At 41.4% G+C, this 25,525-nt stretch overlaps 1 protein-coding gene across 1 annotated transcript in view; it reads right to left on the bottom strand.

The window, feature by feature from the left end:
• Window positions 1–22,804, bottom strand: part of LOC135698211 (coagulation factor VII-like) — a 47,489-nt gene extending 24,685 nt beyond the window's left edge. Inside the window, exons 1-4 of the mRNA XM_065218106.1 lie at window positions 22,679–22,804; window positions 22,099–22,617; window positions 21,699–22,043; window positions 20,551–20,646 (exon numbers count right to left, since the gene is read on the bottom strand). Coding sequence (XP_065074178.1) covers window positions 20,551–20,646; window positions 21,699–22,043; window positions 22,099–22,617; window positions 22,679–22,778 — 1,060 coding nt within the window. The 5' untranslated portion in view covers window positions 22,779–22,804. The remainder of the gene's footprint in view (window positions 1–20,550; window positions 20,647–21,698; window positions 22,044–22,098; window positions 22,618–22,678) is intronic.
• Between the last annotated feature and the right edge of the window lie 2,721 nt (window positions 22,805–25,525).

Genomic DNA, 25,525 nt, shown 5'->3' with positions numbered 1-25,525 from the left:
ACACTCGCAAGTTGTTCATCGAACAAGCATTTAACGGTCAATTTAAAAGTATCATAGTTGGTAGTACCGCCACCTGTGGCGCGCATAGTCAATTCCCCTGCGTTTGACGTTTGCACACTACCGCCATCTGTTCAGCGTACTACCCACCATAGTGTACTCAACAGATGGCGTTAATGTTTTAGCGACGATGTTTTACAGTGAGAAATATTCAATGAGTTATGTCTGTTTGTCTGTGGCATTTCTTTTGATTTTCATTATGCATTTCCATACAACCATCTATGAACTCCATCTGGAAACTGTCTCTCGCTAAAATTCATCCTAAAATTCTTTTCGAATTTCTTATTAATATCACAAACGAAGTGACAGATGACTAACTGGTGAAGAAATCAATGAAAATAATGTGGTTCGCTGTAATAATTAATTAATTAATTTAGCTTTATTTAGGAGGCTTTCAGCCTTAGGCTGGTTCGCCTCCAAAACCGGAAGTTCGCTGTAATAGAATTTTCTTAGAAGCTTGTGCGATGATGGGCTAGTATTTTTGTTTTGATTTGAACATAGTTGATTTTGTGTGCAATATGATCTTTGACAGTGTGCAAAGAGTGTATCGTTTTGTCATTTTTTATGCATTTCAGTTTAGAGTAGAGTGAAAGAGATAGAACCAAAATATTCTAGTACATTTAGTGTTGCCATGTGGTACAAGCCAGTAGTAGTGGTGTTGCCATGTGGTACACTGAAAAATTGCAATAGCAGGTGCGTCACCAAAGTTTTCGAGTCGCTCCGTCTGTCACCTCGTTTGTACCTGAATCGTTTGTGAAGGCCGCCAAGTTTTGAAGCACGCCACAAGGAAGGAGCCCAAGAAACAATTTCGGTTTTATAAGGGTTCAGTAGACCATAATTTAGACTTGTGGCATGTTTTAAAACCTCCATAAAAGTTGCAATGTTACTTGGGAGGAATCGTTTGGCAAAACCACAACGCTAGTGTGCGGTATACAGTCATGAGCTTAAGAAAGTGTGAAATGAGCTGTATTAATGATTCGGTAGAAATGTATACGGAACTAAAGTCGACGTACACTCTATGTTGAGTTGATCAAAGTAGGCTTTGCTTCATATATTTGAAGACCCAGAACTCGTGGCTTTCATTCCCAGGAGCTCCAAGAGGTAAGTAATAATTTAGCTGCAAGCTACAGCGTTGGGGGATTCCCCTTTGAACCAGGTGGAAATTCATAGCTAGGTCGATGTCGGCCAGCCAAACCACGCATCAAATCGGTAATGTGCCATGTAACCTTTGATCCCTTCATTTTCGCCATTTCATTTCCCAACATTGAACGCATAAAGCATGAAAAACACGAATACAGCATGTTAAACTAAGCTATTTCTGTGTTACCGAATTATTTAACCACGCTATTCCCTATTTCCTCCATCTATTTTCTTGCTTGATCCACCTTGCATTTTTTTTTCAAGGGAAGTATTACCACCAATTTCTTCCTGGTCACCTGATTCTTTAAACAAAACCTGGAGAGGGACAAAAAGCAGTCCCCAGAGAAAAAGAACTCTAACAAATTAAGCATATTGAATGTCTCCTAATTTAAAAACTTTGAATGGAGTGTTTGTTTATTTTACAATAAGATTTATAAATCGATAATTTTGTAATTAATAATTAAATTATTAAGCAAAACACAATCTCGTAGTCCTACGTCAACAATGCGGTCGTGCTTGGGACACAACCCTTAAGGCCGGCGCACAATGCATACGTTTTCGGGTTTTTTGACAAATAATGCATGGGCCTTTAATTCTTCTATCTCTGCACTATTTTCGTCAACACGACACACTTAAACAAATTACATCAATTACGAACAGCTTTTGAGTGTTTTGATTTATTTCGGTTATGTTTTTCCTCGAAAATCCCAAGTAATTACCAGACTGAAAAAAATACATCCAAATGAGTGTCGTTCTCCTAGGAAAAAACAGATGGATATTTTTCGAGCTCAGGCAATCACGCTACTTAAGGGCCATCCACATTAGATCGGAATCTGATGCGTTGCGGCTAAACGACAGCTAAATCTATTGTCTAACTGTCAAATTGATGTCAACCCAACGCAAATGGATCCAATGTGGGTGCTCCTTCAATGCCCAAACGTTCCGCGGAAGCGGAACGGAAGCGAATCAAACGTTCAAGTTGTCACAAATGACGTTAAGATGCCTAACCGAAGTCGATTTGGTTCTAAGGGGTGATCCATTTATTATGTCACGAGGAAAAATTAAACCCCCCCCCCCCTTCCCCCCTTTCGTGACGTTTTTCCTACACCTAATGCATTGCTTGTCACAAAATCATAACCCCTCCCCCTCACCCCTTAGAGTGTGGCATAATATGTGCATCCCCACTAACTAGCTTTCAATCCGACAAGTAGGCTTACTAAGATCGGGCTTTTCCGTTGTCATTGCGTCTGGGCCTTCCAAACCGATCCGGCTATGGTGGTATCACGTTTTGGGGAATCTTTGGTTTTTTGTATGCAAATCTAAATGCTTGCATAATGCACCACACCTTTCAAAATATTCGAAACCACCGAAACAAGTTTCTTCATGTCTTGTTTCACCGCTTCAACTTGTAATGGGAATCCGATTTTAGTGTGAAGCGGGTATTTACTTTGGACAAGAAAAAACGAACCATATTTAAAGCTAAGAAGAAGCTGAGACAACTGGCTCCTTTTTGTCTGTAACGTGTTCTTCTTCTCTCGCGGAAACGACTGTGCAAAAATTATTTCATTATGGGCGACGCAGTCGACTGTCATAATACAAGAAAATAGATTCCCTGTTGTAAAAATTCTCGCGTTTCTATACGTTCGACCGACCAATTAGGCGCTGGTTTGCGTGGTAAAAGCCCCCTATTGTCTCCTTTATCTCTTAGATTTAAAGGATCTGATATAACTCTTCGAAAAGTTATTCAAGTATTCAAGTATGGTAAGGTTCAATGGGGTTCCACGTAACATGTCAAAAAGGCCCATCTTCAAATTATAACTCGAATTCAGTTTCGGTCTCATGTTGCGGGGAAACCCCCCAAAAGTACTTTTTAAATTGCCAATACGATGCACCACAGTGTTTAAAATATATGAAACCACCTGAAACGAGTTTTCCATGTCTTTCACCGTTCGTTTCTTCTCTCGCAATTGACTTCTCTGCTCAAGATCTCACCAACACTGAAGCTAGCATCTGATTGAATGCATTATCCTTTAAGCTGGGTTTAGATAGAGCAAGTCAATTGATCAAGTCAGTTGAATTCAACTGACTTGAACGCGAATTGAACGTGTAAACCATGCGATTCAACTGACTTGATCAACTCACTTGAATTGAAAAAAGTTGAACCTGACTCAACTTTTGAAGCCGATTGAATTAAACTGAGTTGATCATTTGACTTGCCTAGTCTAAACCCAGCTTTACACACCCAAACATTCTACCAAAAAAAATAAACAGATATTAACTGACAATTCTTAAACGTTTTTAATGAAACAGGTTTCCTCAATCGATCAGGAATTAATGCTACCATTTAAACGCGTAAAGGTTGGGCAAATTTGAATTTCCATTTGGAATGTTCGTGTGAAACATTTGATTTTTGATCTTGAATTTCTGATCGATTAAAACCTGTTACTTCAAGATAAATTAAGAACTGTCGCAGTGGGAGCAGCATTATTGTTATCTGGCTGTAAAGCTTTAGGTACCTAAAAGTTAACCACGGTTTGTGTGATTGTATCAGTGAAATAGCTCGGGAACGTACACCACCAACACCACCGCATGAAGAAGCCGGATACTCGGATCAAACGTCGAGAAACATTCCAAGGAATTTTAGGTACACCGTTTTGTTTTTCCTAATTGACCACTTTGTCAAGCAGTTTTGGCGTGACTTTCTACCAGCGATTTCACAAAACTGGACCAACTAATTTCTATTTTTTTATGAAACGCACAAATGTTGGCTACTTTTCTCGAGGTTCTAGAAGAAAAAAATCTTGTCAATTCTTGAAAGTGTGACTACATAGCAAATGAGAACAACCCAAATTTGAGGTTAGTTTACTCATAATCGCAGAAAGTGCAGGAACTCAGCGATGTGTAAATTTGCCTCATGTTTCCCTGTGGAAAACCTCAAAAATCTGCCGGAAAATGAGGGGAATTGGCGAAAATTTTACCCTGTCTAGGAATAGTACCAATAGACTGAGAGAATGCAATGTTTAGTCTTCTCATATTCGGGATTTTTTTCCTGGAACTACCTGGAAAAACATGAGGCATGGCTAGTTCATCACATTTGATAGTAGAAGGTCAGGCTTAGGGCCTGCCTCTAAGGAAACGTTTCAGTCTAACATTAACGTAACGAAAAACTGGCTCTGAGACAACATTAAAAAAAATAAACTTAATGTAAAAATGGGAGTTACATCGGGACTGTGCACAGTGGTCTAAAAGTGCCAAAACGTGCGTTTTTTAGTTTATGTGAAAACGGTCCATTTAAGCCATATAGTGTCTTCGGAGAAATTTGTGCACTAAAAAAGCCCCTTCTTTTGAGCATAGCCATTTCATGATTAATCCACCTAGCAGGGAGATGAAAAATTTACTTTTTTTGTTTGTCGATATAGCAAAGTTTTAGACAATTTTAAAACAAACATTTTTTTTCAAGACCTCAACCCTCTATCTCTTATGTTTACAGATATATGTCATTTTTTTGATGAGAGTCTTCAGAAAATCAATTTTTTGCTAATAACTTTTCAGGAAGCAATTTTTGACATTAGTATGTTCTACACAAATGTTTGTTTATTAAAAATACACCATTTTGTCTTGGGAAGCAAGTCCCTATCTTCAATATTTTTTGAGATATTCAAGGTTTTGATCCAAAATTAGCACTATTTCCAAAGCCAATAGCTCGAAGTTGGGCAAAATTGGGCAAACCAGGTTGATTACATTTGAAAGTACACATAAAATGCAGCCCAATGCATACCAAATCATAAGTCTTCTTTAGTATTCTCTGCCGATCTGCTTATTACCAAACTATAGCAACCCGTGTTCAGATAATCGTTTTATTGCATTTGACGGATTTCACGCCAACTCATCCAGTGGTTGGCAGCACCCTCTCAGAACCTTATGGAACTTTGTGGGTGTGGAGACTTAGCAATTTTAAGCAACTTTGCGTACTTATTTTTTTCAAAATTTATCTCGCCTAACATTTGATAAGGGTCAAAGTTTTTTGTCGATTTTTTTTTTCAAATCGATATAGCTTAAAAATGACAAGCCCTACAAAAAAGTGATGTATGGCGAACTTTAAGCAAATAATCTGAAATTTTATAAAAAAAATTAAATAAAATAAAAAATCGGTTTCTACACTCTAAAAAAATATATTTAAAAATTAAAAGTCATTTTCCCAAAAATGGTACCCCTCAGATTTGCTTGATATTTTTTCTCATGAAAGGCAATATAATTACCTAACTTTTCTTCATACATCGCAAAGTGGGCGCTTTTAAGGACAAAAAGTTGTTCGAACAACAACTTTTTCATGTTAATTTTTTTTTAGCGTGTTTCACTCAAAGTCGAATAGTAATACGCGCACAACCTTATTAAAATTCGATTAAACTTTATGGGTATACTTTTCGATAATCTGGGCGAAATCTAACCTAACATTTGAAAAGGGTACAGAGAAGTTACCTGCAAATCGTCCAATAAGAGTTCAGAACAAAACGTTCTAATGAGGAACAGCCATCTCAGCATGGTTTGCACTTTCCTGTGATGGATTGTATTATAATATATGCATACACTCTATCCAACTTCTATAAAACCACCCTCAAATTGTTCCAAATCAACAGGTAAACTAAGTAAAAATCACTTAGTATGTTTTATTCATGAAAAGATTTCAATTCATGTATTTGTGATTAATTTAATTAGAAAAATAATCATTCATTTATTTTTATGTATTAGGTGTGTCCATTAGTAAGCAATATGCATATATGTTTATACCTCATATCTCAAGTGAATACATATAATAGCGCAGGTAACTTAACGATTATTTAAGGCATGCCTAAAATAATCGTTAAGTTACCTGCTATATAGCAGTTATATAACAACGCAGGTAGTCACATGAGAGATATAAGGTATAAACTTAAAGCACTGCAGTCTGTTTCTACCGACATAATCTAATATTTAAGTTTGGTGATATCACAACAATGCTCATAGTTGCTGTAGTGCATAGTTGTTGAAAGTGTAGTGCTGCATAGTTGTTGAAACGAAAAAGTGTTTATATATACAACAATGGAAAAATCTGCTGAATTGATTATTAAAAGGGTGCAATGTAGTGCCAACATAAACAATCCCAATTGCAGCCGCAATAATTTACGTAATTTATCATCAAGTCTCATAGAGAAAATACATTCATGGGGCTTTGATCATCAATTGGATGTAACAATGCGTATTTGTGAATCGTGTCGTGGAATTTTAGTGCACAATAGGACACCTCTCCCGAAAAAGAGGCGATCGGATGGAAAAGAATCAAGCCATGCTCGGAAGTTTGAAGAGCCGCAACCATCAACAAGTCATCAGCAATCAGAACATCAGGAATTTGATGATACACTAGGTAAATAATAATAACTTTAACTGTTTCAACTGTGTGGTTTAAGGATTGTACATCGAAGATACAACTTCATTTTCAACATTTTTTTAGAGCACGAGCTGGATGAACCGCTTATCGTACAAATTTGATCGATTGGTAGGCCAACCTCGGTGAACAATCTATCAAATTTTCACGACTGTACGATATGCGGTTTATGCAGCTCGTGCTCCACAAACATGGGGAAAATTCAGATGCGGGGATGTCTTTGATAATGGAGGTAACTTTGATAATGCAGCTAATCCAAAAAGTTATGACTTAATGCTCTTCGTATTCATTATTTTGGAAGGGAACATCGGTTTCCTATCCAAAATATTGCGTACGATGTGCCTTAAGTCATAAATTTTTGGCTTAGCTGCATTACCAAAGTTACCCCTATTATCAAAACCACCCCCGTTCATGGTACTATCACCTTAACAGCGTTATATATTAATGTGTGGTAATATTTTTTTTTCTTTTCTTTAATTTTACAGATACAGATCCATCGCTAGAATCAATCCCATCAGCGGATCAGATCCAAGGTCCATATAATGTGGAACAATTCAATTGTATAGCTTCAACCTTACAGTTATCACCAATTTCATCGAGAAGTATGAGAAGTATGAATTATCGTGTTCAAAAATCTGCAGAGATCACAAAGGCAGTGCGTAAAAATATATTTGGGATGGATTCAGACGATGTCAACAAATCAAATGATTTTGACGAAATGATCATGCAGTTAAAGGAGAAATTTAATTTGCCTTCTACGAGTACAAATGACAAATTAAAAGTGTTATCAGTGCTCCCTAAATCATGGTCAGTGAATCAAATAGTTAATGAGTTTAATGCACCCCATCATACAGTGAAACAGATGAAAAGGCTAGTCAGAGAACAAGGTATTCTTTGTAGTAAGAAAGCAAGAAGTGGTCATGGATTTAATGATACTGAAAAACAAATTGTTTTAAATTTCTTTGACAGTGATGATATTAGTAGGCCTATGCCAGGAAGTAATGATTATGTTTCTGAATATCGAAATGGATATAAAGAGCATATTCAGAAACGTTTATTGATGATGTCTCTTAAAGAGGCTTTTATGATTTTTGAAGAGAAATACAAAAGTGTTAAAATCGGATTTACTTCGTTCACTCAGCTCCGACCAAAGCATTGCATACTGTTGGATAGTACAGGTACACATAATGTATGTGTCTGTACTATACATGAAAATGTTAAATTGATTATTAATAGTGTAAAATTTGATTCATATAAAGAAATTGCAGACAAAATACTTTGCAGTAGTCCTATTAGAACCATAGATTGTTTTTATCGTACATGTGAAGAATGCATTTCCACAGATAGTATCGTGAGGGAACTTACATCAGTATTAGAAGCAGATGATATGGAAGAAGTTTTATTTCAACAGTGGTTGACTACCGACCGTTGTAATTTGGAAACTATTATTAAACCTGCAGATGAGTTTGTTCAATATTTGACGGAAAAAGTTGAAAAGCTCATAACCCATGATTCTATTCATAAAGAGCAATCATCTTACCTAAGTAATAAAAAAAATTCTCTTCAAAACGGTGAAATTTTAGTGATTTGCGACTTTTCAACAATATCAACAATATCAGCGATATATCAACAATATCAGCGACAATAATCAAGCTACGATACATCCTTTCGAAATTTACTACATAAAAGAAAACAAGTTGGAAAATTTAAGCTTTATTATTATTTCAGAAGTATTGACCCATGATACAATAGCAGTTCAATTATTTATATCAAAATTGTTAGATTTCATTAAACAATCTATTAGTTTCACAAAAATTACTTTCATGTCAGATGGAGCAGCGGCTCATTACAAAAATAAAAAGAATTTTGCCAGTTTGTGCAACTTCAAGTCCAAGTATGGATTGGAAGCAGATTGGCACTTCTTCGCAACGTCTCATGGGAAAGGCCCATGTGACGCAATTGGAGGAACTCTCAAACGAATGGCAAAGAGAGCAAGTCTTGCTCGAGATTATGGAAACACAATCACAACTCCACAAGAACTGTATGACTGGGCAGTTAAACAAACAGATACAAGCATAACAAAATTGAACTTCTGCTTCATATCAAATGATCAATACACAAAGATGTCCGATGAACTCAAGGAGCTGTTCAGTCATGTAAAAACTATACCTGGTACACAAAAATTTCATTCTGTTTCCGATAGACTAATAATCAATGAAAAACTCAAATTATGTATGGAGAATTATAGGAAAATAAATTATGCACTAAACAAAAACACTAGAGTTTTCATTTATTAAAACACCATTCGAAATGCAGGAAAATCCTCTGTATTAGGCCCTTTCAAATGTTAGGCTAGATTTTTGTTTTAAGCACGCCCAGATTATCAAAAGGTCAAAATCTTTATGCTCATTAAGTTTCAACGGATTTTAATAAGGTTGTGCGCGTATTACTATTCGACTTTGAGTGAAACACGCTAAAAAAAAATTAACATGAAAAAGTTGCTGTTCGAACAACTTTTTTTCCTTAAAAGCGCCCACTTTGCGATGTATGAAGAAAAGTTAGGTAATTATATTGCCTTTCATGAGAAAAAATATCAAGCAAATCTGAGGGGTACCATTTTTGGGAAAATGACTTTTAATTTTTAAATATATTTTTTTGGAGTGTAGACACCAATTTTTTAATTTATTTAAATTTTTTTATAAAATTTCAGATTATTTGCTAAAAGTTCGCCATACATCACTATTTTGTAGGGCTTGTCATTTTTAAGCTATATCGATTTGAAAAAAAAATCGACAAAAAACTTTGACCCTTATCAAATGTTAGGCGAGATAAATTTTGAAAAAAATAAGTACGCAAAGTTGCTTAAAATTGCTAAGTCTCCACACCCACAAAGTTTCATAAGGTTCTGAGAGGGTGCTGCCAACTCCGAAGACGAGTTGGCGTGAAATCCGTCATTTGTACATAGAGCAGCTACTTCATACGTCACTTACTGTTGGTGTTGAAGGAAGAAAATTCGAATTCGGTTAAATCGAAGTAGGCATGCAAAAAAAGAGTAGGCGTTGCAAAGCAGCGTGTGATAAAACTTTTGATTCCAAATTCTAAATTGTAGTGACCGGTTGACAACACAAGAAGGTGATTCGTAGTGTCTATTGTAGTGATTGGTTGACTGAATGAACAGTGGTTCTTGCTTCTCGTGGCAGGTGAGTCCCAGTGTCTATTGTAGTGATAAAAAAATGACTGAACTACGATTGGGCTCTGTTCCCCCCGGCAGGTGATTCACAGTGTCGGTAGTAGTGACCGATTGATTGAACGAACAGTGGTCCTTGTTCTTCCCGGAATGTGATTCTCGGTGTTTGTTGTATTAATCGGTTAACTGAACGAACATTGGTCCTTGTTCCTCCCACTATTTGAGTCCCGGTGTCTGTTGCTTTTGAACGTGAGCGGTTGTATCTAATTGCGATAATGAGCTAAGAAATATCTTTTTTGGTTGGTTCAGGTAAGTGCAATTTGTTTAGATCACTATTTAAAAAGTGACGAAGCACAAATATGTGATTTATTTCAAATATTTAGAAACTATTGACAAACGTGAGTTGTTTAATCTTTGGAGGAGAATCGCAGGGAACCAACATACAAAATGGGGCTGCGTAGCCTCCGAGGTTATGGCTCTTCATAAAATAGATATGAACATCATGCCAGATGTCGTTTCAGAAGTAGAGGCATATGTCAAGAGCATCTGTCACTACTTCCAAAAGCTGTGGGTCAAACATAATTGCACAGCTAAGAATGTTTTTGGCTATAATAAGGCATACTTTGATAATCCGGTACAACTGCCTCAAGCTATACGTGTTAAGCTTCCATCTTCTTCCAATTCTCAACGACCTGGCCGAAAAGTATTGCCTTTTGATAAAAGCACAGACAGTGTGAAACGGCAAAAAACGGCCGAATTGCGGGCCGAACATGAAGCAGATGAGCTTTGCTTTGCTGCGCAGATGAAGCTTCGAGAATCCGGAAGAAAAGACGAAGCTGCACTCATCAGAGACGTTATTCAGGCAACTCCTTCGCGAGCAGAACAAGTAGTGTCGAGTTTTAAAACATCCCCCAAACTCAATATTGTACAATATACACCAGAAGAGGCTTTGGCGATGATGCTGGATACTAACCTAACAAAGTCGCAGTACACAAAACTTCAAAAAGAAGCTAAGGTGAGGAATGCGAACATATATCCAGCATATCATACAATTCTGACGGCGAAAAAAAACTGCTACCCTGATGCAATAACCGTGACTGAAACTGTTGCCGAAATTAAACTGCAAGAACTGGTTGACCACACATCCACTAGAATTTTTGAAGCGGTTTCCGAAACACTACCAAACTTTAGTGATGAAGAGCTTCTCAACGTTGTGTTTACAATCAAGTGGGGATTCGACGGCAGCTCATCGCATAATGAATTCAAGCAAAAATTTACAGGTGAGGTTTTTTTCTGTGTTGGAGGCATAATACCACCACGACCAATATTTTGATCTATTCTGGTGTATCCCCTTTCTACTTATGCCAGAACTTTATGATAAGCCTCTATTTTTGAGTAAATACCACTACTGTTATAGGTGATGATGGGTCCTTTTCTGATTCACACGTCTTCATTACATCCATCGTGCCTATTAAGGCAGATACCTGAGGAAAATGTTTATTTCAAAACCCACGACCCTCTTCAACTAGATATTGCCGGCCTCTCCGTATACAATTCGTTGCTGAAACGGCAGAGATTTCGTTACTGGAAAAAGCTTACGTGGAACAGCAAATTTCAGAACTGAATCCAACAACAATCTCACGTAATGGACGAACAATCGTAATAAGGTATGATTTTATATTTAGTATTAAGATCTTGTTCTGTTAGAATTTTTTGCACTATAGATATGAAATGCTGATGACAATGGTGGACGGGAAGGTATGTAATGCAGTTACATTGACGAAGTCATCACAGAGATGCTACATTTGCGGTGCTGTTCCATCGCAGATGAATAATATAGCTCAGGTAAAGGAGCGTACGGAAAACGAAGAAGTATTTCAGTTCGGGCTGTCCACGCTTCATGCATGGATACGTTTTTTTTGAGTATTTTATACACCTGGCTTATCGCATGGACTTTAAAAAGTGGCAGCCCAAAGGACCGGACGGTGATACAATGAGAGGACGAAAAAAACTTATTCAACAGAAGTTCCGCGTGGAAATGGGTTTACACATTGATAAGCCGAGGTCTGGAGGTTCTGGAACATCAAATGACGGTAATACCGCTTGGCGTTTTTTTCGAGAATGGGAGAAATCTGCGGAAATAACGGGACTGAATCCAATACTGCTATATCGTTGCAAGTCAATATTGCAGGCATTGGCATCCGGATGCCAAATCGAAAGCACTAAATTTGATGAATACTGTCTGCAAACGGCACTGATGCTCGTGGAAGAATACCCGTGGTTTTATTTGCCTGTAACGGTGCATAAAATACTTATCCATGGCTCGACGATCATACAATCTTTTCTTGTGCCAATTGGGCAGTTATCCGAGGAGGCCCAGGAGTCAAGGAATAAAGACATCAGGCGCTTTCGCATGGGCCATACACGAAAAATCTCCCGAACAGTAACAAACGTTGACCTTCTGAACCGTCTGCTTGAATCATCTGACCCGTTAATTTCTACAATAAGACCCCTTCCAAAACAAGCAAAACTGCTTTTGTCCGAAGATGCTCAAACTCTTCTAGTTCCATCTACCGATGCATGAACCGATGGTGAAACAGAAGTAAGCGACAATTCTGAACGTGACGACGAAATGGGTAGCGATGAATAATTTTTTTCTTTGATGTTGTATGAAATGGTTGATGAAATATAACTATACTTAGATATAGGTAGTAATCATTTGAGGTAGTAATGTTGTTTTTAATGTTCATAAAAAAGAACAACAGTAACACAATTAATCATGTTTTGTTGTTTTTGACATCATCCACATCCAGAGGGCCAGTCATTTCGAATGTATGGGAATGGTAGGAAACCATTTGGAAATGCATGAGAATTTTCAGTTTTTATTCATTATCGTCTTTATGGGCAGTTTTAGATGCACAAAAATTGCACGAGTACATTACTATGGTGATAAGGTAAACACTCGTTTATTTGTTTCCTTCGGCGAAAGCATGTTTAGTCACAAATCGTGGATTTTCTGATATTCTCCATACTGCAAAAATGATTTTCCTACCACTGAAGGGGCGACATCTCTCGGATCTTCAGTATAGCTACTACTCAAATCATATAATTAATTGACGGGAAGTCGTGACCCTATAGTTTGGTAATATGCAGATCGGCAGAGAATACTAAAGAAGAATTATGATTTGGTATGCATTGGGCTGCATTTTATGTGTACTTTCAAATGTAATCAACCTGGTTTGCCCAATTTTGCCCAACTTCGAGCTATTGGCCTTGGAAATAGTGCTAATTTTGGATCAAAACCTTGAATATCTCAAAAAATATTGAAGATAGGGACTTGCTTCCCAAGACGAAATGGTGTATTTTTAATAAACAAACATTTGTGTAGAACATACTAATGTCAAAAATTGCTTCCTGAAAATTTATTAGCAAAAAATTGATTTTCTGAAGACTCTTATCAAAAAAATGACATATATCTGTAAACATAAGAGATAGAGGGTTGAGGTCTTGAAAAAAAATGTTTGTTTTAAAATTGTCTAAAACTTTGCTCAAGACGCCATTTTGCTATATCGACAAACAAAAAAAGTAAATTTTTCATCTCCCTGCTAGGTGGATTAATCATAAAATGGCTATGCTCAAAAGAAGGGGCTTTTTTAGTGCACAAATTTCTTCGAAGACACTATATGGCTTAAATGGACCGTTTTCACATAAGCTAAAAAACGCACGTTTTGGCACTTTTAGACCACTGTGCTGTGGTGAGGAATGGATGCGCGAACAAGATAGAGCTCCACCGTAAGAGACAGTGCCGCAGTTCGGCAGAGATACCCCGACGGCAGGAAAATAGGAAGGTGGAAGAACACGGACAGCGCAGCCAACGACGAGAGTGCTAGATTTGGTTGTCAGGTGGGCGTTCTTCAAGAAAGCAATCAGCGCAGCCAGCGTCGAGGGATCGTTGCCAAGTAGCTCCCTGATGTTCTCTGGGAGTCGGTGTTGTTCGCGTAGCCTCTGAAACTCTGGGCAGACACACAGCACGTGTTCCACCGAGGCAGGGATGCTGCAGATTGGACAAACCTTGTGGAAGGGTGTCCCACCAAAATTGTGGGAAATCCTCGCATGGCCGGTCCGGAGTCTTGAAATGATCCGTTGGTCCTTGTACTTGTAGCTGTCTAGCCAGGGTCGTACGGTTTCTTTGATCTTTCTCAGGAAAGTGGTCCGCAACTGAAACCATTCCTCCTGCCAGGCTTCCATGATAATATTCGCGATCCAACGCTTGACGTCTAGGAGTGGTACGTTCCTGGTGAAGCGGGGACCAGATGGATCGGATCCCGCCAGCCTGTCCGCAGCCTCATTTCCGGGAACACCGCAGTGCCCGGGAATCCACGTAAAAACGGTTGAGAGTGGGGCATATCGTGTAATGGCTTGTATCCAGGGGTGGCTCGGGGCTTCGGCTTCCAGCGCCTGGATGACGCTGTTTGAGTCCGTTAGCACAAGAATCGGTTGATCTGCAGGAGTGATGGTTGCATCAAGAATAGCAGCGGCTTCTGCGGAAAAAACGGAACACTCCTCCGGTAGACTTTGACTTGTTGCGGAGTTTGGTCCTGCCACTCCGAGTCCCACTCCAGCCCGTGATCGCGATCCGTCCGTAAAACGATGAACGTGCCCCGGATAGACCGACCCAAGAAGTTCTGCAACTGAACGCCTCAACGCTACAGAGTTATCTCCGGCTTGGAATCCTCTCTTAATCCGCCTATCTATTTTGATAACGTTAGATCGCCAACTTTTCTCTCCATGCCGGGGGGAGGTCAAGGTTGGCTGCAGTGCGGAGGGCTCTGTTCCCCTCGTTGAGGAGAAAGACCCTATCATTCCCGGATGTCTTAGCAGCGAGGGCAGCGGCTTTCGTAGCAGTAGCTGCAGCAGATCGATAGCGCAAAGGGAGGACTCCGATTTCCGCACAAGCAGCGTCTGCAGGCGTGGAAGGTAGTAGGCCGGATACGATGCGTACGTAGGTATTGTATACCGGAGCGACGATGCGGTTCAGCTTCTCGGTGGCTAAGCAGGTAATTTCAATGCCGTAGAAAAGTCGACTGTCGATAACAGCCCGGGCGACACGAAGGCGGATCTCGCGGTTACTGGAGCGGTGCGGGCGGGAGATTGTCCTGACGATGTTGATGCGGCTACGACAGTTTTCTTTCACCGATCAGAAGTGCTGGTTGAAACTTAGAGTCCGATCCAGAAGTACCCCCAGATCACGTACTGTTTTCTTAAGCGGAATTGGATGGTCCTGGATGGTGATCGGCGATCCCCGAATCAGATGGCCCGAGTGGCAGATATGGCACCGTACACTCTTTGGAGCGGAGAGCTGGAAACCAACAGAAAGCGCCCACCTGCTGACGGCGGAGACAGCTGCTTGGGCAATATTCCTGGTCCGTTTAGTCGTTCGTCCCGTTACGACGATGAGTATGTCATCGGCATAGACGATTACGTGCACGTTCTTGGGCAGTCGGCTGAACACCCCGTTAATTGCCACCAGGAATAGCGTAACCGCTATGACGGATCCCTGTTGCACTCCAGTTTCCTCGGGGAACGGATCCGATCGAGTGTTCCCGACAGTCACCTGGAAGATACGATCAAGGAGGGAATTCCGTACAAAATGCGTGATGTGGCCTTTCAGGCCCCAGCCGATGAGCTGCCTGATGACGCAAGGCGTCCACGTCCTGTTGAACGCCTTTGAAATATCAAGGGATACTAACTCCGCATGGTGACCGTTGTCCTGGGCTTCTTTGAGTACATTCCCGAGGGCTGCAAAGTAAGTGGAGGAGCCATGTCCTTGCCGGAATGCATGCTGCCGTTCGTCAAGGAGACTGTTAGACTCCAGGAACTGCCTAAGTCGACGATTTACCATTCTCTCCATCACTTTTGCCGCGCAGCAAGTGAGCGCAATCGGCCTAAACGAGGAGGCTTCTCCACTCGCCGCGTTGTTCTTCGGAATGGGCACTACCAGGCTTTGTTTCCAGAGGTCCAGATACGAGTCAGTGAGCCATAGGTCGTTGAAGAGGGCGAGTAGCCTAGTTTTTCCGTCGAGGGAGAGTTTTTTAAACACCGGGTATCCAATCTCGTCCGGCCCGGCAGATTTACCAGTACTGCTGCCGAGGGAAAACTGAAGCTCCCGGAAGGTAAGAGCATCGTTGATCTGGAGGGAAGGGACATCGGGTGGAATTCGCAGGTCACGAATGCTGCTTGTGGAAGGTTTGACGCGCTGGACGAAATCGCTTTCGTAGCCACTGAGTTCCCTAAATTGTCAGCGATGTCCTTCGGTTCTGAGATCGTGGTGCCATGAGCTTGGATAGTAGGTGGAGTAGACCGCCGCTTGCCACTTAGAGCGTTGACGCGATTCCACAAGTCGCTCGACGATTGGGATTCGTCGATTGAATCCAGGAAATCCATCCAGCTGGATCGCTTTGCGCCACGGATCACCTGTCTGCACGAGAGATGGCGTTCTCGGTAGACCTTCAGCGCTTCCCCCCTACCAGGATCGTCTAAGGCTAGGCGCTTAAGCCGGCGTAAGGCTTTGCGTCGCGCTTTTACCGCACATTTGGTATCCTCGTTCCACCAACGTAGGGCTTTTCGCCCGGGTACGCTACTAGTCCTTGGGATGGATAGTGTTGCAGCGTCGTAGAGTACTTCCGTGAAGCAGGAGATGTCGTTCGGTTCGCGTTGCTGAAAGAGAGCGTCGGATTTCTCCCTGAAGGCGTCCCAGTCGGCTTCCTCGAAGCGCCACCTGGGTCTCCGAGTCGTTGGGGGAACCGCACCTACGGAAAGCGGTATGCGGATCGGGTAGTGGTCACTACCGTGCAGGTCGGTACTGATATTCCACTGTGCCCTGTCCACTATAGATCGGCTGGCAGTGGCAATGTCGATCGCGGTAGTGTGCCGTCCATTAAAAAAGGTGGGAGCGCCATCGTTCAGCACCACCAAGTCCTCTCTCTCAAAAATGCTCGCCAGGATAGAACCTCTGGGATCTGGGTGAGGGCTGCCCCAGTCCGGATGGTGCCCGTTGATGTCGCCGACGAAAAGCCGCGGTTCCGGAAACTTGGAAATAACTGCACTTAAGTCTCTATCCAGATTGGCTATCCGTCCGCAGGGCAGGTACGCACAGCCGATAGCTAAGTTAGCGGCGTTCTTAAGGCGGACGCCGACGATTGGCAGGTCAGTTTGGAGGTCAAGAACTTCGTGTGGAATGCTCCTAAGCACCCCGATGGCCACGGAGTGCCTGAAATTGGCGCAGCGCTTGTAACTCAAATCGTATCTCCCTCCCAGCGAACGATTTAATTAGTCGGTTGTGACTTTGTTGACCTCTTGTAGAGCGATTATCCAGGGGACATCAGGCTGGTCAATATCGTGCTGGAGATACTCATTTATTTTCAATTGAGTCAGAGAGTTGACGGGCTCCGGTAAAGCTGGCTTCGGAAAGGCGGTTGCCGAGTCGACACTTTCGTGGCTCAGATTAGCGGAGTGCCGGATATCATAACGATCCGAGGCGTCGAAGTCGTCCGCGTCGCCCGCTGCGTCGCTCGTGGTGTCCATGTCAGAAGGAGATCCGCGGTATCCAGGCGGGGGGGGGGGGGATCCAATAGTCCAGGGCGTTGATGTAGCGGCTGTAGCTGTTGATGGGCTCGAAAAACGATCCGAATGAGACGGAGCCCCACCAGAGGCAGGGATGTTCCAACGGGCGAAAAGAGGTTCAGGTGGTTCTCGGCTGTGTGGTTGGATGCGTCAGCATCGGACGGAGGCCCGCAAAGTTTTTTTTTTTCCCAGATGAAAACATTTTGCGTATACGTATACGTGACGTAGTGTGCGTACGATAAACGTAAGCAATCTCTATGCTGAGCTTTGCAGTGTGGGTACTCTCACAGGAGTGGAGCTTCGGATCAGAAAGTGGCAGTGGCGTCGCGTAACCTCACTTTTTACCTGTGCACAAACTTTCAAAGCCAGATTTAATACCATATTCATACTCGAATCGGTTGAAAAATACACTTAATCTTCTAGTTTACTCAATATCTATCCAGTGCAAGAAATATTTTGATAATTGTTTATGTTTTGAGAGTTGTTGCACAGGTAGATTGAGGTTAAGGAAACGCCGCTGGAAAGTGGCTCCACTTGTCATTTGCGAACGCTAGCGCACCTAGCGGTAGAAGGCATCTTCTGCTTGCAGTTAAGATAGGCAGCATGCTATGAGTGCACATAGAAAGTCCGTGTGGAACAACCACAACACATCGCTTGTTGAGCAGAAAAACGAACCACTTTTTGATTCACCGATTTGTTTGCACTTCACCTTCTGTTCTGTGGTACTCTGCTTAACTTTTGACATTACTCACAACCAGGGGGTGACGAATCACCACCGACAAACCGACATGACACTTAATTCTGACTTAAAGGGTGATACGGTCAAAATTTGGTCAATATCAACTTGACGTATTTCTTTCAATTTTGCATTTAAAAAACCTGAACACCCCTCATTTTGAAGGTGTGTGTGTGTAGAATGTTGCTCCTATTTTGATTTTGGAATTCACTCTTCAGTTGTCAAAATGCCGTCCAAGCAAGAAGAGCAGCGTATCAAAATTTTGCTCGCGCATCGCGAAAATCCGAGCTACTCGCACGCAAAATTGGCAAAATCGCTAAAAGTTGCCAAATCAACCGTTACAAATGTAATTAAAGTGTTTGGGAAACGTTTGTCGACAGCCAGGAAGTCTGGATCGGGGGGAAATCGAAAACCGGAAGCCGCTGAGACGACAAAGAGAGTTGCCGGTAGTTTCAAGCGAAACCCTAACCTCTCTCTCCGAGATGCCGCAAATAAGCTACAACCGTGCATCGAGCCAAAAAACGAGCCGGACTATCGACTTACAAGAAGGTAGTGACTCCAAATCGCGATGATAAACAAAATACGACGGCCAAAGCGCGATCCCGGAGGCTATACACGACGATGCTGACGAAGTTTGACTGCGTGGTAATGGACGACGAAACCTACGTCAAAGCCGACTACAAGCAGCTTCCGGGACAGGAGTTTTATACGGCAAAAGGAAGGGGAAAGGTAGCAGATGTTTTCAAGCACATGAAACTGTCAAAGTTCGCAAAGAAATATCTGGTTTGGCAAGCCATCTGTACCTGTGGCTTGAAAAGCAGCATTTTCATAGCTTCCGGGACTGTCAACCAAGAAATTTACGTGAAAGAGTGTTTGAATAAACGTCTGCTGCCTTTCCTGAAGAAACACGGTTGTTCCGTACTGTTTTGGCCGGATTTGGCATCTTGCCATTACGGTAAAAAGGCCATGAAGTGGTACGCCGCCAACAACGTGCAGGTGGTTCCCAAGGACAAGAACCCTCCCAACACGCCAGAGCTCCGCCCAATTGAGAAATACTGGGCTATTGTCAAGCGGAACCTAAAGAAGACCAAAAAAACTGCTAAGGGCGAGCAGCAGTTCAAGGCAAACTGGCTTTCTGCGGCGAAGAAGGTGGACAAGGTGGCTGTACAAAATCTGATGGCAGGGGTCAAGCGTAAGGCCCGGCAATTCGGATTTGGAAAAGCGGAAGCCTAACTGAATATTTTTCCTGAATTTTATACTAATTGAACTTGAAAAAGAAATTTAATTTGATTTTTTAAATAAACGATTTCACCGATTTACACGCGTTTTCCCTTGACCAAATTTTGACCGTATCACCCTTTATCGAAGAATAGTGGATGAAATCGGATGTTATCGGCAGGCGCGTGTTATTATTCATTATGAATCAAGTTTATCCAAAAATTCTGAATTATTTAGCAAATTTTAGTTAAATTAACAGATATATAGAATGGATTACTTTCGTCCCCCTCGATCTAAAGCCTATTTTAATTGTTAGTCTAGATGTATATTTTTTTCAAAATTAAAGAACCCAATTGATGCGACGGAAAAACTGGGATTTAAATTTAGGAAAATGTTGGGGTTTATTCCGAGAATCGCAGTGACTTTAGTCACAAGTGAAGATAACCTCCGTTATGTATACGCTCAATCAGACCTACTCTGTGAGTCGTGTGACTCTCTGTCACTAGCTAGGTGATAAACGTCACGTAATGTGAGATGACTCTCCGTGCAAATAAAATGAAGAGCCACCTCACACGGCGTGACTTTTGTCACCTCACTAGTAACAGAGAGTCACACGACTCGCAGAATAGGACTGAATATTCGCCGTTAGTAAGACTTATCTGTTCCGTCCAGTTGAAGAACTCTTATCTGTCAACATTCAGCAACATTAAAATATCAATCTGTTTCAAAAGTGCTTCAACCATTTTAACATAACAAATGTGTTTCATTTTCAATTAACGAATGCCGTCCGTTAGCAGAAAATAAGAAATCAAACGTTGAATATTTACATTACTCATTACCGCAGTCTGTCTAATTTTATATTTAGGCTGTGTTCCATTTGATGAATTTTCACTTCAATTTGACAGATGGAACAATTTCAAATAAACCTGCTATTGTACCAGACTTATTTCTGACCGAACAGGAATCAAATTTGACAAACACTTTCTCGAAAATCTGACGATCAACAACCGAGGGATTTTCGAACATTATAATTTATGTTCGAAGTGTCAAATTTAAGTGAAAATTCATCAAATGGAACACAGCTTCGATTGCATCATTAGCCTCGTAATTAGCCTCGTTACTTCGATTTCAACGGTCACTAGGATAGCTGCTGCTCATATAACTTACCTGTCAAGGCACTTGTTGCCACCAGGCAGCTCCAAACGACCAACAATCCAAATAGTGATCCAGCCTGCATCGTATCGGGCACTTTAGTTACTTCACCTCACTCAATAAAAACAACAAAAAAAAAACAAACAACCTCCTCCGTATGACCGTAAACAATACAAACCAACGAGCCGGCAAAGATATAGGTAAGGAGTAGCCTCAACGTTTGCTACCTATTCTATCGTTTCGAATTATCTACCGACAGAGCGAGCAACTGACTGATTAACACCCTGCCGCCGCGCAAAAAAAAACGGATGTTTATTTCGCAGCTCGCAGTCAACAACTGAATGAAAACTGATCTTCGATTGAGGCTGTAAAGCTGGTTTTCCTCTCCGTGTCTGTCGAATTTTAGCGTCATCGGCGAGCGAGCGCGAAGCGGTGGATTACGCGGTCGCGGCCTCCATCACAGACGATCGCAGCGAAAGAAGGAAGATTGCCTGTGCGAAGATCAACTAGCAGTCTTCAAAACAGCCTGGCGTCGATCACCGTAGGTTTGTGCAAACAAATCAACAATCACAATGCTGACTGGAGAGCGCTCATTAGCTGTCACTTTGCATTTGCTATTGCTACTGCGGAGGGGACCCAATCGCAGCTGGCGAAGAGGCTTATCCACCACAACCGAATGATTGATTGTGGTTTCCCATGGGGAGCCGGTGTTTACATATTTTAATCAACCGGTTTTTTGCGATAGAGTTTGCGGAAGGGGCTTTACCATTGACTTATGTCGTTTTCGTTTTTGCGGTGTAGCTACACCGGTGTTACACCGCCGAACACCGAACAAATTCAGGGTGTACCTATCGGTTGCGCGTTTGCTTACAAAGAAATGATGATGAGCTGTCAATGACTTGCGCTTATTGCTGCTTACACTACACCGGTGTAGTGTAGCAAAAACGAAAACGACATTAGAAATGCATGATCGTAACGTGAATCATGGGACAGGTGATGATCGCTGGTGCAGGTGCATTGAACTTGAACGCAATGAAAACAAAACGGTAGTTGCGCACGCTTGTACGTACGTAGGTGGTGGATATTATATAATGGCCTCAAGAAATAGCAATCTGGACCAAGTCAACCAAATAAAACACATCAAGCCCCCCCATTCTACCAGCTTTCCCAATGTTCCTTGTCTGTCCACTCATTCGGCCATACGGTCTCGACAATCCACTCCAGATACCGCGAAACCCTCGTGTACAGTCCGTACTCTGCCGAGCCGCAGATTTTCCCATAGGAAACCACCCCGACCACGTGGTAGCGACACTCGCCTTCCTCGAACACCTGCAGCGGTCCTCCGGAATCGCCGTGACAAGCGTCCTGATTACCCTCCAACGAGCCGGCACAGATCTGTCGATCAATCAGTGGACTCTGGCCAGCGCCCCGGTACATCCGGGCACACCTCCTCCGATCGGTAGGCACATCCAAGGACACCTTCCCCAACTTGTCGGAAAGGTACGAATCTACGCGAAAAATCAGTCCATCAGGCATCGGGCACCCACAATCTCCTCTACTTACCTTGGCTGGATTTCCCCCATCCGGTGACCGTAGCCCTGTGAATACGCTCCGTTCGATCGGTACCCAAGCAAGCTGGCCGCACGTGAAGTGATATCGTCACGTTCCGACTCAACCGGAGCAAAGCTATGTCGTCGTACCTGGTTTCCGGAGAGTAGTCCTTGTGAACGATCATCTCCTCGATGCGGAAATCCTCGGCCTCCAAATCGTTCAGGTCCACCACTCCCACTCGAACGATCATCAGGTCATTGTTGATGCAGTGCGCCGCCGTCAGGACAAACTGTTCACTAATCAGCGTTCCACCACACTCGAACACGTACACTCCAGTAGTACCTCGACCAAATCCTAGAAAGCCGAGGGCAACCATGTGCGGAAACTCGTGCTTCGCGACCCGCCTGCCGCCAACGACGTACGGATTGTGCAGCGGACAATGCACGCTGAACACCTTCCGGACGCGGGAATCCATCTCCAGGGTCATGATTTCGTGTGGGATCGAAACCATGTCCAGATAGTGTTGACATTCTAAAACAAAACAAAAGGATAACACCAGAATGATTAATCGTAGATTTTCCAGAACACTAACTCAAGGTAGCGATTCGATTGGCGGCATCACTGTCGCTGGCCCTCGTCAAGCGGACGATAGCTGCGAACACTGCCAATCCAAGCAAGCCGGACGGTTGCATCGTTACGACTGGTCGCTGCAAGTGCAGTAGACCATAGGCGATAGAATGTATATGAAGGAGCTTACGTAATCCCAAGCCAAGCAGGTAGGTGAATTGAAATGCAAAGTAGTGTCATCACCCGACGTGATATACGTGGAACCTGCCGTAACCTTGAATAATGCAATCAATGGTCGAAAGTGTTATGAATTTGTAGAGGATAGAACGTCGGTGCTTGAATTTCGACTAGAATGGGGTACGTTAATCGTTTGCCTGGAACCAATAGGCTAGTCAAGTAGTGAGCCAATTTTAAATCGCTAATTGCCACCGGTTGATAGAACCGTGAGCTGCACGCTAATTCAAAATTACCCATAAAATGAGTTTACTGTACTCATTTTTTTAAATTTATTCGAAGCTGTCAAAAAATTGATATCTAAAGAAAAAAAAGTTTGAGGGTGGTGTACAAAACACGAGCGCATTGTTGACGTGAGACAACGACATTTTTGTTCGGATATGTGTGAATATGTGAACTTCATAACTCAACTCTTTACAGGAGTGTTTGTTGTGTTGTACATTGAAAACGAATCTTACTCAGAGAGTGAGTCACTTTTACTCATTCGTATAAAGAAATTTTTAAAAGCGTAGCTTACTCATGCGCTGAGTAATCTACGCATTATGAGTAAACTGAACTCAAATTTGAGTTGATCTCCTTAACCATGTAGAGAACATTTGTTTAAAAATGAACCGCAAAACACAGTTTTTAAAGCAGAATGTATTTATTTTCAATTTCTAGAGCTTTACAATGTTCAACAAAGTTGTTTGTAGGATAAAAATGCACGATTTCCTCAAAGGCACTGTACTCCTATCATTTCAATTGTATGAGTTATTGTTACATTTTCCACCTTTTTCATCACATTTTCGACGTGTGTACACTAGACTGATGCAAAATTTGAAATTTTCGCTCTTGCAGTGTGACATAGTAGCCATGATATTTGTGCTCTATTCTTCGCACCAGAAACACCAATTTTGCCTGCTGAACAGTTGAATGAGCATAATCATGAGACATCAGTGACTTGAATCATTAATAACTTTTGTTCCTTACATTTGATTGAAAAGTTGGTTTTCAACAAAGTTGTAGCTGAGTTTGTGCCAAGTCAGTTTCTTATAAAATAAGTTTCAATTTTGAAGACTAATCAGGACCTGATTTGAAATCGTTTGAGCACTGTGGAGTGAAAATTTCAAATTTTGCATCAGTCTAGTGTACACACTTAAAATTTTTCGCTGAGATTCCAACAGCCGAGTAGTTCTGCAATTTATTTTGCTGAGATTCAGTAAAACAATTGCCGAGACTCAGCAAACAAATATCATTATGCTGAGATATCAGCTAACAAACAGATGTTTTGCAGATATATCAGCAAAAGTAAATGCCGAGGTAATCGACTGTTGGACATTTTACCGAGCTAGATTAAGTGTGTATCTTTCTTAGCTGCATGAAGGTGCAGATGTGGTTGGCTGCATCGAAAAGAACATCAACAGAGCTTTCAATTGTTGTTAACCGTCCGCTGGAGAGTTTTGCTCATAACGAATGTTTATGTCTTTACCCTATTTTCACGATATAACCACTTAAAAAGCCTAAACAACTTAACTGAGTGACCTATCAAATTTGTTATTTTAAATTCAGTTTCACAATTATCGGTTAATTGCAGAAGTTTGTTCCCTGGTACAGTAACCATTCGTTCCACAAGTTCGCGGTGGTGGATGCCAGCTAACTACACATCCCAAGCAACATTTTACGGTTTTATCATCGGTTTATAAGGCTTAGAATGGACTTGAAAACCATATTAAAATCGGAAATATTGCTTGCCCGAATAGAAATTTACATTAGCCCAACGTTTGATTTTGATGTCTACACCAGCATCGAAATTAAATGTATGTCTGATGTCAAACATTAGAAAACATTATGATTTAGTTGTATTTAAGCAACGTAACATGGTGTATACATCAGAAATTTTGGAACAAAATTTTGCCATTCTAATGTCGGTCTGACGTCAAAAATTTCAATCTACTGACATTAGAACCAAACGTTTTAAGGATGTTTTCAGATGTACAAAACGTTAGAACTAAACGTTGTTTGGATGTTTTTAAATGTAAAAGTTTTCTGATGTTTTCTAATGTAGATGTTTCCTGATGTTAGAAACAAACGTTTTTGGAGGTTTTCAGATGTAAAAAACGTAAGAATCAAACGTTTTCGGATGTTTTTATATGTAAACGTCTTCTGATGTTTTCTAATGTAGATGCCTCCCGATGCTGGAACCAAACTTTTTTGGATGTTTTCGGATGTACACAACGTTAGAACTAAACGTTGTTCGGATGTTTTCAATTGTACTTCGTGTTTGTTGTTCTCTGATGTTTTCAGATGTACAAAACGTTTAAAGTAAACGTTGTTTGAATTTTTTCAAATGTAGATGTTTACTAATGTTTTTAGATATACAAAACACTAGAATCTTACTTTTCAAATGCTTTCAATTATATTTACAACACATTAGAATTAGAAACATGATCGTGTAAACTATACACACCATTGTTGTTAGATAACATAATAAAAATGCGTACATAATAGTCAATGCTGAAGCTCCCGTTTCCCACCAGTCAGTTAACTGACCTTAGCTAACATAATATCATTGTGGCAACTCTCTATGCGGCAGGGGAACTATGCCATTAGCGCGCTAAGAGTTGTTAGACCACTGACATAGGCGCCAATTTGTAGGTGA

This window comes from Ochlerotatus camptorhynchus, unplaced genomic scaffold (assembly GCF_037179485.1).
Source record: "Ochlerotatus camptorhynchus isolate MF236.1 unplaced genomic scaffold, CSIRO-AGI_Acam_v1.1 ptg000084l, whole genome shotgun sequence".
In the NCBI taxonomy this organism is placed as follows: Eukaryota; Metazoa; Arthropoda; class Insecta; order Diptera; family Culicidae; genus Ochlerotatus; species Ochlerotatus camptorhynchus.
Note: the sequence above shows the minus strand (reverse complement) of the source record. Positions and strands in the feature narration are given on the sequence as shown.